Genomic DNA, 12,080 nt, shown 5'->3' with positions numbered 1-12,080 from the left:
GCAAGTTGAAGTTCAAAGTTCAAACATTACAGTGAAAACAGGGTTCTCGTTGGCTGGCTGGCAGCTCGGTGGTGTCAACAGTGGTGGGGGGAAGATAACAAACAGACTCGGGGGAGCAGTGGACACGTCCAGTCGGTTGCCACCGCACCGAAAACCGGCCGAGGAGACCGAAGATGTCCCTCAGCTAGTCGGCGGCCGCTCTCGCTCCGTTGTCGGGCAGGATTTCAACAACAGACCGAGACGGCTAGCCGGGGTGCTAACGTTAGCACGCTAGCTCGCTAGGGAGACTAGGCTAGGCTAAGCTTAGCTAAGCTAACGTCACCGGACCGGGTGCTTCCTTCGACCCCCCCCCCGCCCGAGGGGAAAGACCGCGGCTATGTTCGTCCAGGAGGAGAAGATCTTCGCCGGCAAAGTGTTGAAGATACACATCTGCACCGTGGACGGCACCGAGTGGCTGGAGGAGGTGACGGAGGACACCACGGTGGAGAAGCTGAAGGAGAAGTGCTTGAAACATGTAAAGTGTTTGTGTCGCCTGTCTCTCCCCTGTTGCTCTTTTATGTGCTGTCATTCCTCTGGGTGGGAAGGGGTGTCACAGTCTAACATGTCCTCTGTGTAAACTGCCAGTGTCAGTGTCACTGGATTTGTATTTATAGTAACCGGGTAGACTTCGCTATTTATAATTCAGCAGTGTGGCTGGCTGCCCCCTCTCATCTGGGCTAGCTGTGGAGCTAACAGTCCCCTGGCTGCCCCCCCCCCCCCTTCTGTGTCTGCAGGGGCATGCTGCTTCTCCAGCCTGTCTATTATTACACAGCTCGGTTCCCTCTTCTCCTTCTATGGCCTAAACAGTAGAATCTCCTAATGCTGCTCTAATGTGGGTTATCTCGTGACAGCATGGGACAATGCACAGATTGTGACCGCAACACATGGACACATGAAGTTGAAAATTAATATCAGATTTGAAACATAACAAAACCAAAACAACGAGTTGGTTTGTCGTCTTTTGATTATGGGATGCGTGAATATTGTTTTCATTGATAATTTAATTTGTGTGACAGTTCAGGAAATAATGAGAAAAGTGTTGCCACAAAGTCTCAGATTAGGTTTGCAACTGGTTTGCATCGTCTTTTCGAAAGACGGGAGAATAATCTGCAACTATTTTTTTAATAATGGATGATCATTGAAAGTTATCCAAGCAAAAAAATCGGTCGCAGAAGCTGCGGTGGATATTTTTTCACTGTCTGTTAATGACAAAAATAAGAAAAACAAGTGTTATTTGTAGTTACGGTGTACAGAAACAAGTTTGCAGAAAAGCACCAAGTTTTTACATTGGTGATGATTTTTTTCTGCTTGACATTTGAGTTGCCAATAATTGACAGAAAAATTAATCCGTAACAATTTTTGCAATCAATAAGCTGTAGTTGAAAGTCAGTCAAGATTATATTGTTTTAAAAGTATTATTAATTACTTTAGTTATTTATCAGTTATGTGTGATAATAACAGTAATGTGAGAATTTGCTGCTCGTCAGTTCCATAATGTTTTAAATTTAGTTTATTGATGTTTTCAACTGTTATTAAGACAAAAAACATGAAGATGTGAGTTTGTCTCAAATTGTAACATGCTCTACAGCAAGTGAATACTCCAGTAGTTGATTGTCTGATTGAAGGATGATGAAAGTTATTCATAATTACAGGCCTGTTATTCAATTCTTGTTTCTGAGCTGGCATGTGTGTTGTGCTTGTTTTGCAGTACGTACATGGAAGTCTAGAAGACCCCAAAACGCTCACCCATCACAAACTCATATACGCTGCTACAGAAAGAGTTCTCACCGACACTAAAACAGTCGCTGATGAAAACCTCAAAGACAAAGGTGCGTGACGTGACCCCCTTTTGTTTTTGATAGCAGTTTTGAGATTAATAACAAAAATAACACTGTTGTCCATGAGCTTGAGGGTGTCGAACATGTGTGTTGTAGACGTTTTGCTGCTCATAAAGAAAAGACCACCGCAGACCCCTCCGAAGACGGCAGATGTTAGTTCAGATGAAAAGGTAGAGCTTGTGCGACTTTCTGTGAAGATTTTAAAAAAGCATGTCCTTTAATTTTTTTCAAATTTTTGCAAAACCTGTATTAGAAAAGTGGGGTTATTATATTGCCTGCTTCTTATTAACCTTTCACGATGGTCTTCACAGAAGAAGCAAGACAACAAAGCTCCAGACAAAGATGCTATCCTGAAAGCCACCGCCAGCCTGTCCACGCGCCACACTGACCGCACTGTCACGCAGCACAATATCAGAGATGTGAGGATCGCAACATCATGAATATTTCAATAATTTTAAAAAAAAAGTATATTTTGTGAATCCAATTTTTATCTGCTCGTATTGATTTGTGAATGATTCCGCGTTGTATTTGTGTCTTTCCAGTTTCAGACTGAGCTCCGAAAAATCCTGGTTTCTCTCATTGAAGTCGCCCAGAAGCTTCTCGCCTTGAACCCCGACGCTGTTGAGCTCTTCAAAAAGGCCAATGGTAAATCATACAAGTCTACATCCATAATCCTACAGTCAGGAGGATGATGGAATATGATTTTTGCCAGACACAGTAAAAATCTGTATTTATGCCACCGAAGCAGTAGATGAAATCGTCTCGTTAAAATAGCAAAAATTCAATAATACATCCTGCCACGAACGCTTGAGACTGCTGATGATATGAAATATTGTCGGGTTTTTGTTACCATCAAGCTCAGCGCAGTGAACCTCATTTAGAATATTTGTTTTAAATAACTGATCCTGACAGTTTCCACATATTGCCCAGTGTAAGATTACAGTCGTCTGATCAGTTGCTGTTCCTGTGTCTTTGTAGCGATGCTGGATGAAGATGAAGAGGACCGAGTGGATGAGACGGCGCTTCAGCAGCTCACTGAGATGGGTTTCCCCGAGAGCAGGGCGATCAAAGCTCTCAGGCTGAATCAGTGAGTCAGAACTTGTTTACTGAACACTCACGACTCAAAATAAGTCCGGACCACATGCACAGTATTGTTATTGAAATATGTTTTGACTAAATTCATTAGTTCTTGGTGCACTTGACAAAAATCCTATCTTTTTGCAGCATGTCCGTGACCCAGGCCATGGAGTGGCTGATTGAACATGTAGACGACCCCTCCGTAGACACACCACTACCAGGCCAGGACTCTTCTGGAGGAGCAGCAGGAGCCACAGCGGCCGCCACACCTGGCCCTTCCGCCTCCGCGTCTGCCTCTGCCTCCGTGTCTGCCTCTGCGTCTGCCTCGGCTTCTGTCTTGGCCTCGGCTTCTGTCTTGGCCTCAGCCACCGGTCCGAACCTCCTCCGCAGCCTCTCCAGCCAGTCGAGCACAGACGAGAGCAGCAGGCAGGACGAGCTCACAGAGATCTTCAAGAGGATCCGCAGGAAACGGGAGTTCAGACCGGACTCAAGAGTGGGTGGCTTTATCCATTTAGAAACTGAATTTCGCACTCTGACTATGACTTCCTTTCTAGAACTCATCTCAGAGCTCACACCTGCTGTGTTGAAGACAGGGTTATGTTTACGCACATATTCTGCTAGTCTCTTGTCTATTCGGACAGTTTTTTCCAATTTCCAACATTACTGATTATACGTAAGATATTTATCTCCACCAATCCCACAGACAGGGCAGATACAAGACAGACTCCCAGTGCAATAACAGAATATTGAAACATGCGTTTATCAGAATAAAATATTGTAGATATGTTTCTGCATAGTTGTTATGAAGTTATCCCACATAACTTTGTGTCTGTTCGCAGGTTTCTCACTTCCCTAACATAGCTTAGTTTCTGCAGGAATGCTGCATGTCCAAAAATAGAAGAGTGATTAAAACCCCATCCAAACACTTCCACTGTAATTATTATTAATTTATCTAACATGGCTGCCATCTGAACAGCTGTAACTCTTCTTTAGGTGCTTATTCTGCTTCGCACAGATAAAGCTTTCTGTACCCGAGACACTTTGCCGGGCTCCGTAAAACTGCGTACGTCGTTGTAATTAGAACTGAACAAACAATACTTTTTTTCTTTGTTTCCGCAGGCTGTCATCGCCTTGATGGAGATGGGCTTTGATGAGAAGGAGGTGGTTGATGCGCTCAGAGTCAATAACAACCAACAGGATGCTGCGGTATGTTTACACATCCATGACGGGAGTTGGGGTTTTTTTGCCGTGTTTGAGCTCATACTGGAAAAATACAACAGTGCCAGATTTGAGAAATGCCTCTGTAAGGCTGTTAGTAAAAAATATATGTCTGTAAGATATTGTGTCAAGCGCTTTGGGGAAAATTTGGGATTTTGGGCTAATTGACTGGATGTGATTTGACTTTATGAATGTTTTCTTGACATGGATGTTTTCACAAGCCTTGTTTGGCCCATTGCTGTCATTTTACACTAAAACAATTCAAAACCTGACAAAGCTGTACTTAGTTTAAGACTAATAATCCAAAAGAACTGCTGTGTCATGGTATGGAAATACAATTGAGACACTGTTCTCTAGTTGAACCTGCACTCTGGCCTCCATAACGATTTGTCTCGCTGTTTTTTTTCTCCCCGGGCAGTGCGAGTGGCTCCTGGGAGACAGGAAACCTTCTCCGGAAGATCTCGACAAAGGCATCGACACCAACAGCCCGCTGTTCCAAGCCATCCTGGAGAATCCAGTGGTCCAGCTGGGTCTAACCAATCCCAAGACTCTGTTAGGTACAGTCTAATCCCAAATAAGCACCAACATAGGTGATGTTATAAACAACCTAAGAAAAATCTGTGAAATCACAGGAAAATTTAATCCCCAAATAATATGAAAACCTTTTTCTCACATTTTTTTTGGTTATGTGCGGAAGCTCTGTAAAATTGACCTTCTGGGGAAGAATGTTACTTTTTCACCACGTAATACAAATCATGAATTAATGTGAATATGAATTAATTTCATACCACAAAATAATTGCACAAGAGTCTGCTTGGCAGCTTTTACAGCAGCCCCCCAAATAATATGGGGTTATGCTTATCTTCCAATAATATGGAAGATAAGCAGATTTACAGGCTGCTGGTTTTGTGAAAGGACACATACTTTGGCTCATATTCAGTTTCATAGTTTTAATTTGGGTTATTACTTGAAAAGGTTTAACTGCTCACATTTTCAGTAAACAACAGTTTCCTCAGACTGTTCTTTCCTGCAGCTCCTCTTTTCAGCTTCTGTATGAAACACTTGCTTTAAGTTCCTGTCTCTTTAAGGCCCCTCCCTCCCGATGAAGTCCAGTCTGCTCTGATTGGCCAGCTGGCCCACTCTGTTGTGATTAGTCAATCGCTTCCAGCGCATGTAGAAAGTTTTCTCGCCGTTACTTTACCCGGCTTTGTTGGGGGCGTGGCGCTAGAGCAGTGTTTTCTGTCGGGGAGAGGAGCTCCCTTTACCACGGACTTTGCAGACCTTTAACATACACAAGAAAAACTATACAACATACTAGAGGGGAGGGAAAAAACAAAAAATATTTCTCACTAATGTGTCTTTTGTGTGTGCGCAGCGTTCGAAGACATGCTGGAGAATCCTCTGAACAGCACCCAGTGGATGAATGACCCTGAGACTGGCCCTGTCATGCTCCAAATATCCAGAATCTTCCAGACCCTCAATCGCACATAGAGCCTTCTGGTGACCCCTGTGTGTGACTGTGGCAGCTTGTGTGTGTGTGTGTGTGCGTGTGTGTGTGTGTGCGTGCGTGCGTGTGTGCGTGCATGCATCTCGGTAGAGACACAAGAATTGTTTTTGCCTTGACAAAGACAAAAGCTGGAGGAGTCAAAGTATGAATTAAGATGTTATATATATACATATATATATATATATAACTATTTATAACAATTCAGTGAAACACTTATACGAAACAAATGTTAACATAAACATTATTATTACTGAAATAAATAAAAAAAGAAGATATTTACTATGTTGTTTTTACATTTTAATGAGAAAAATTTATAGTCGAGACAGACATGATTTATTTGATATCATTTCTCCATGTGCAAAAATGACATCAGAAATCAATTTAATGTTTACAGTTCGAATACAACTGTTCTTTTTGTGTGTGTGCGTGTTTTGCAATATTTAAATTATCAATTACAGTTCTGTCCATCTGTTTAAATTGTTCCATTTTATCAGTGGTGAATGTGCGGGAGACCTCTGTCCCCCGTCATGTTTTTGTTTTTCCTCTCCCTTTTTTTGTTGTCTCGTTCTCATCAAAAATACCTTCTCATGATTGAAAGAGAGGCCGGTGGATGTTTGTTGAGCTCATTGAAAATGGGATCTCAGACGCATCATCGCCTCCCTCCACTCACGCCTATGACATCTCTCTGTGCGTCAACCTGCTTAAAAAAAGAGGAGAGAACAATTTTTGTCCTTCAGTTTCTTCGAGAGTATTTATTTAACTTTCTTGCCTTTTTTTTTCGAGGAGAGCTGTACACTAAACTGTATATGTGTCCGAGTCATGTTTTTACAAGAAAAAACGATATATTAGACTTGTTTGTTTTTATTGTCAAATGTGCTCTTGAATGTCATATTATCATCATCGCGTTTCATTTGGCACCTGGTGACGTGTGTGAATAGCGCTCACTTGCAGCGGCCGAGAGGTAAAAGAAGTGTTCGTCTCTCAAAAGGCTGTAACAGGATGTTAAACGGAGCTGAATCTAAACCCTAAAAGGGATTTGCCTTTTTTAAAAATCTTTAATCTGAATTTTGAAGATGCACGCTCACTCCGGAGATGCAAGCTTTTTTTTTTTTTTATTACACCCAACAAATGTTTGTGTTCTGGTTTACTTTTTTAAATTTTTTTTCATTTGAGAGCAATGAACATTTAATGCTGTCAAACCAAACCGTCACTATATAACCTGCCTCCATCAAAAAAGAAGAGAAAAAAACAACAACAACAAACCTGTGTTTCTGTGCAATAGCAAGGACTTCTGTTGAAAAATAAACAAAAATGATTTGAGTGTTAGAGATGTGTTATACAAGATTAGCCTTTTGCATTGAGCACTTGAAATCTCCGGCGACAACAAGGTGAACTTTTTCCCTCCTCGCTGTACACGGGGAGTTAAAAACCATATGGAGGATTGTGTGGTTTTGCCAAGGTTTTGAGTGTTTTTAATTCAATATTTTAAAAAATGTGGTATTGATGTGACTTTCTGCTCAGGGAGGCTGAGATTGTTTTTTCTTAAACCGGTCGTTTACGGCGAACCCCTGCTCACCACCAACCCCCCTTTTTTTAGTTTGGCTTCTGAAAAAATGGCTTTAACTAAACCGTGTAAAGAACGTTTACTTGTGTACAAGAGCACCACAGGTCATGGTTTTGTAAATGCAATATTTGAAAAATATTTAAGTGTTTTTTTTAGAGAGAAGTGTTTGTTCGAACTGTGTATTATTACATTATTTATATCAGAGCCAAACTAGTTACTTCTCTGTTTTTGTTTTTCTCCCTTGTTTTTATTTATAACATTTTTAGCAAACCTCAAAGCTAATCTGCAAATGTGAACAAGTTAAATGATTCAAATGTTGTTTTTACAAACCATTATAAAATGTGCTTATGGGAAAGGTCACAGATTGGAGGGGGATTTCCACACAAGCCTCTGGAAAGCTTGTCCGGACACCTTTCTGCACTGTAGCGGTCCGTTATCAAGTAATCAACTGTCTCACCATGTCCGTGCTTGGGATCGGTATGCATACAAATAATCTCCCTCCCATAATATCTTGAAACAAACATTGGGAGGACGCGCGTGCGAAGAGAGAGAGAGAGAGAAAGACACGTCCACGGGGAAATGCTGGCGTCTTTTGAAAACGGTCACCAGGAACAGAGAAGAACAAAATTAACTTTAATGCCGAAGGGACGGTGACGAGTTTGTCGGGAGTCACAGGTTATTGTTTTCACTCAGCTTTCATGCCGGACTGTCCCAGATCAACAACCTATGCAATATACTCTCTCACAGTCTGTTCATCCAAACGGCCACCGTGGCTACTGGCGTCTGAAACACTATTGCATTAAAGTTATTTTTCGTGGCCGTATTCTTGTGTTGTTTTTGACAGACCAAGAGGCCAGCCAGGAAAATCCACTTATTCGTGATGCAGAAAAGTGTATACTTGGAATGGATAATTTTGAAGCAAGTGTTGTTGTACATATAGTCATTGTATCTACATGGAACACTATACAGATATTGTGTAAAAGCCTCACATAATTAAATTGATACTGAATTATACGACCTTAAGTATTTTCATTTAAAAATTGGATAGAAAAGTAGGAGTTTCAGCTACAAAAATATACACCAAAGCTTAAAAATCAAGTAGTTAAAGAGATGACAACACTTGTTTTATGCCTGCATTGTTTAACTTTAATCATGTTTCAGGATTGTGTGCTTTCATTGTAATGTATGTGCTCTAGATCCAAATTGTACTTTACAGAATATTTTACAATTCTTCCCTTTAATGTATTGGCTTTACCATATGAATTTCTTTTTTTTCCCTTTTCCCATCTTTTTAAGATTGGCACACTTCATAATCTGCAAATTCTTTTCAATCGATGTCTGCACTAGTACATGTGAATATTAATTTTAACCTGCGACAGTATTGTCGCACTTCTAAGAAAACAGTCAAACAAATTATAAATCCTTATTAAAAATCACAAGGTAATTTCTTCAAAAGGAAGTGGGAATAATAAACTTGTGAACTAATTATGACAAAATCAAAATCCAGATTTTACAATGTCATAAAATATTGTCTTTAATTAAAGCCAAGGCTCACAGCTCAATCTTGACACTTAAAAGTTGAAAAACAGATGAGGAATCAGTCAGAACCCAGTAAGGGTTGGGAAAAAATAAAATTGTTAAATACATGGTTAAAAGATTTTTTTTATAGTTTATTTAAAGCCCCAGTGTGTGATTTTTGTAATTTTCTGGCAGCATATGGTGGTCAAGTTGCAAACCGCAACCAACTGAGCACCTGACAGGGAACACTTTATGGTGGTGCACCGCTGACTCCATTTCCACGCGACTGCGACGTATCGTGGACCATGTTGTGCAACAACCGTATTGAACACGACGTAGCAAACATGGAGACTCACACGGAGGTCGGGTCCACCTCATGTTACTATATTGAACTCATTCAAAGTTGACGAAAAAACATTGGTTCTTTGATGCAGGTCATTATACAGATATGAACACAGTTATGGACAATATATTACATTTCTGTGAATAAGTTCTTCTAAATATTACACACTGTAGCTTTACGATTTTAGGTCAACAACAACTCACTTGAGACCCTTACAAGTTAAATCCATTCTTGGGGGTTCCCGTGTGCATGGCTGAGCTTCTCATACTTGTTTTGGAGGGCAGTGTGACTTTTGAGCAGCTCACGGATAATAGAGTGAATGTGGCAATGCCTCCTGCCTAGATCTGCGTATTCCTCTTGCAGCTTGTGTCCAGCCTTGTTTGCCTCGTCCATGTACAATTGCTTCTCCTTCATCTTGAGTCCGGTGTCGTTGTACTGCCAGCGGAGGGCGTTCTCCGCCCTCTGGAGGGCTGTGGTGAAATGATGTCGCTCCTCCAGAGATTTTATTTGCTTGATCAGCGCCTCCTTGAGCTCAGCCTGGTACTTCTGACATGTGGCCCTTTCTCTTTCGAGAGCAGAGGCGTTCTCGTTGGCTCTCTCCCTGTCTCTTTCAAGAGCAGAGGAGGTTTCTATTGCTCTCCCCCTTTCTCTTTCAAGAGAAGAAGCCGTTTGATTGGCCCTCTCCCTTTCTCTTTCAAGAGCAGAAGCGGTTTGATTGGCTCTCTCCCTTTCTCTTTCAAGAGCAGTGGCGGTTTGAGTGGCTCTCTCCCTTTCCTTTTCAAGAGCAGAGGCAGTTTCTTTTGCTCTCTCCCTCTCCTTTTCAAGAGCAGAGGCAGTTTGATTGTCTCTCTCCCTTTCTTTGTCTAGAGCAGAGGAAGTTTGATTGGCTCTCTCCCTTTCTCTTTCAAGAGCAGAGGCAGATCGATTGGCTCTCTCCCTTTCCCTTTCTAGAGCAGAGGAAGTTTCTTTTGTTCGCTCCCTTTCTCTTTCAAGAGCTGAGGCAGTTTGGTTTGCTCTCTCCCTTTCTTTTTCGAGACCAGAGGAAGTTTCTTTCGCCCTCTCCCTTTCTCTTTCAAGAGCAGAGGCAGTTTCTTTTGCTCTCTCCCTCTCCTTTTCAAGAGCAGAGGCAGTTTGGTTGTCTCTCTCCCTTTCTTTGTCAAGAGCGGAGGACGTTTGATTGGCTCTCTCCCTTTCTCTTTCAAGAGCAGAGGCAGATCGAATGGCTCTCTCCCTTTCCCTTTCTAGAGCAGAGGAAGTTTCTTTTGTTCGCTCCCTTTCTCTTTCAAGAGCTGAGGCAGTTTGGTTGGCTCTCTCCCTTTCTTTTTCGAGACCAGAGGAAGTTTCTTTTGCCCTCTCCCTTTCTCTTTCAAGAGCAGAGGCAGTTTGATTTGCGCGCTCCCTTTCTCTTTCAAGAGCAGAGGCAGTTTCATTTGCTCTCCCCTCCAAGACAGCTCTTTGTATCTTTTCCAGATTTAGGGCATTTTCAAGTTGGGCCTGTCTTGTCTTGCTCTCCGACTGCTGTGCTTTGAATTCATCTATCTTGTATTGGAGCTTAGCAATGGAAGCTTGATTCTTGCAGATGATATCAACTTTCTGTGATATCATTTCTTCACAAGAGCATGTGCTGTCTTTAAATATTATGTCATTTTTTGCCTCCATGGCCCTAAATTTTGCCCTGATGTCCTCGTTCTCCATCCTGAGAGTTTGCATTTCGTACATCGTGCTCTCTGGGTCTGCTGCGGCTTGCTTCTTCTTCTTTAATTTACATGCTCTCAAGAACTGAGCTCTCACCTTCTTGACCTCTTCCTCAAGTCTGCTACAAGCTTCTCTGTCTTCCTGGTGCTTTTTTTGTGCCAGCAGACTCGTATGCAGGGAATCCTCGAGTTCATCTTGTAGCCTTTTGTTCTCAGTAGCCAGTTTTTGAATTTCCAGAGTCAGATGAACCAGTTCATCTCGGTTCTTCTGCTGCTCAAAGACAGAAGCCTCATTATTTTGACATGCTATCAAGAACTGAGCTCTCACCTTCTTGACTTCTTCCTCAAGTCTGCTACAAGCTTCTCTGTCTTCCTGATGCTGGTTTTGAGCCAGCAGACTCGTATGCAGGGAATCCTCGAGTTCACCTTGTAGCCTTTTGTTCTCAGTAGCCAGTTTTTGAATTTCCAGAGTCAGTCGAACCAGTTCATCTCGGTTCTTCAGCTGATCAGAGACAGCAGCCTCATTATTTTGACATGCTATCAAGAACTTAGCTCTCTCCTCCTTGACTTCTTCCTCAAGTCTGCTACAAGCTTCTCTGTCTTCCTGATGCTGCTTTTGAGCCAGCACACTTGTATGTATGGAATCCGCGAGTTCACCTTGTAGCCGTCTGTAATCAGAAGCCAGTTTTTGGATTTCCTGAGTCAGATGGACCAGTTCATCTCTCTTCTTCTGCTGCCCAGAGACAGCAGCCTCACACTCCTTCTGGAGATCATGGTTTTTTGCTCGTTCCTCTTTAAGGTCTGAAGCCCACTGGTCATCTTTCTCTTGCAGCAAGGAAATGGTATTGTCTTTGACTGCAATGCTACTTTGAAGTTTTTGAATGCTGACCTGAAGGGATTTAATTTCATTGTCTTTTTCAAGATTTCCCTGGCTCCGCTTATTGAGTTCATCTTTCAGTTCGTCGATGGACTGTGTTGCTTGAATGAAAATGTCACAATTCCACTGCAGCTCAATTTTAAGTTTCTCAATCACATCTTCGTTCTCTTTCAGATCAGCTGTCATATTGGTCATTGTGGTCATTTGCTTCTGAAGCTTTGCATATCCGAGCTGGTAGTCTTCAGCTGACTTCTGAAGATCAGCCATTCGTGCCTGTGTGACCTCAAACTCTGCACTAAGACTGTCCTTTTGGGCTTGTTCATTCTTCAAAGCTTTTGCAAGAGCGTCTCTTTCTTTTCGCTCCTGCTTCAGGGCTTTTTCCTTCTTATTTTGATCTCTTTTCAT

General features: G+C 42.0%; 1 protein-coding gene across 1 annotated transcript; it reads left to right on the top strand.

The window, feature by feature from the left end:
* The first annotated feature begins 27 nt into the window (after window positions 1-27).
* On the top strand, window positions 28-8,066 carry ubac1 (UBA domain containing 1). The gene is made up of 10 exons (XM_035640215.2): window positions 28-514; window positions 1,748-1,868; window positions 1,974-2,047; window positions 2,189-2,296; window positions 2,420-2,522; window positions 2,856-2,964; window positions 3,102-3,447; window positions 4,074-4,160; window positions 4,591-4,729; window positions 5,548-8,066. The coding sequence occupies exons 1-10, from the start codon at window positions 377-379 to the stop codon at window positions 5,661-5,663; spliced, it is 1,341 nt and encodes a 446-aa protein (XP_035496108.2). The 5' UTR covers window positions 28-376; the 3' UTR covers window positions 5,664-8,066.
* Window positions 8,067-12,080: the final 4,014 nt, after the last annotated feature.

The sequence above is a fragment of the Scophthalmus maximus genome, chromosome 19 (genome assembly GCF_022379125.1).
Source record: "Scophthalmus maximus strain ysfricsl-2021 chromosome 19, ASM2237912v1, whole genome shotgun sequence".
Classification (NCBI taxonomy): Eukaryota; Metazoa; Chordata; class Actinopteri; order Pleuronectiformes; family Scophthalmidae; genus Scophthalmus; species Scophthalmus maximus.
This window is presented reverse-complemented; position numbering and strand designations above follow the sequence as displayed.

Excerpts from the sequence above, each read along its gene's own strand:
- ubac1 (XM_035640215.2), top strand. The coding sequence starts at position 377 with ATGTTCGTCCAGGAGGAGAAGATCTTCGCCGGCAAAGTGTTGAAGATA. Across the intron at positions 2,297-2,419 it reads CGCAGCACAATATCAGAGAT|TTTCAGACTGAGCTCCGAAA; the intron begins GTGAGGATCGCA and ends GTGTCTTTCCAG. Across the intron at positions 2,965-3,101 it reads AAAGCTCTCAGGCTGAATCA|CATGTCCGTGACCCAGGCCA; the intron begins GTGAGTCAGAAC and ends ATCTTTTTGCAG.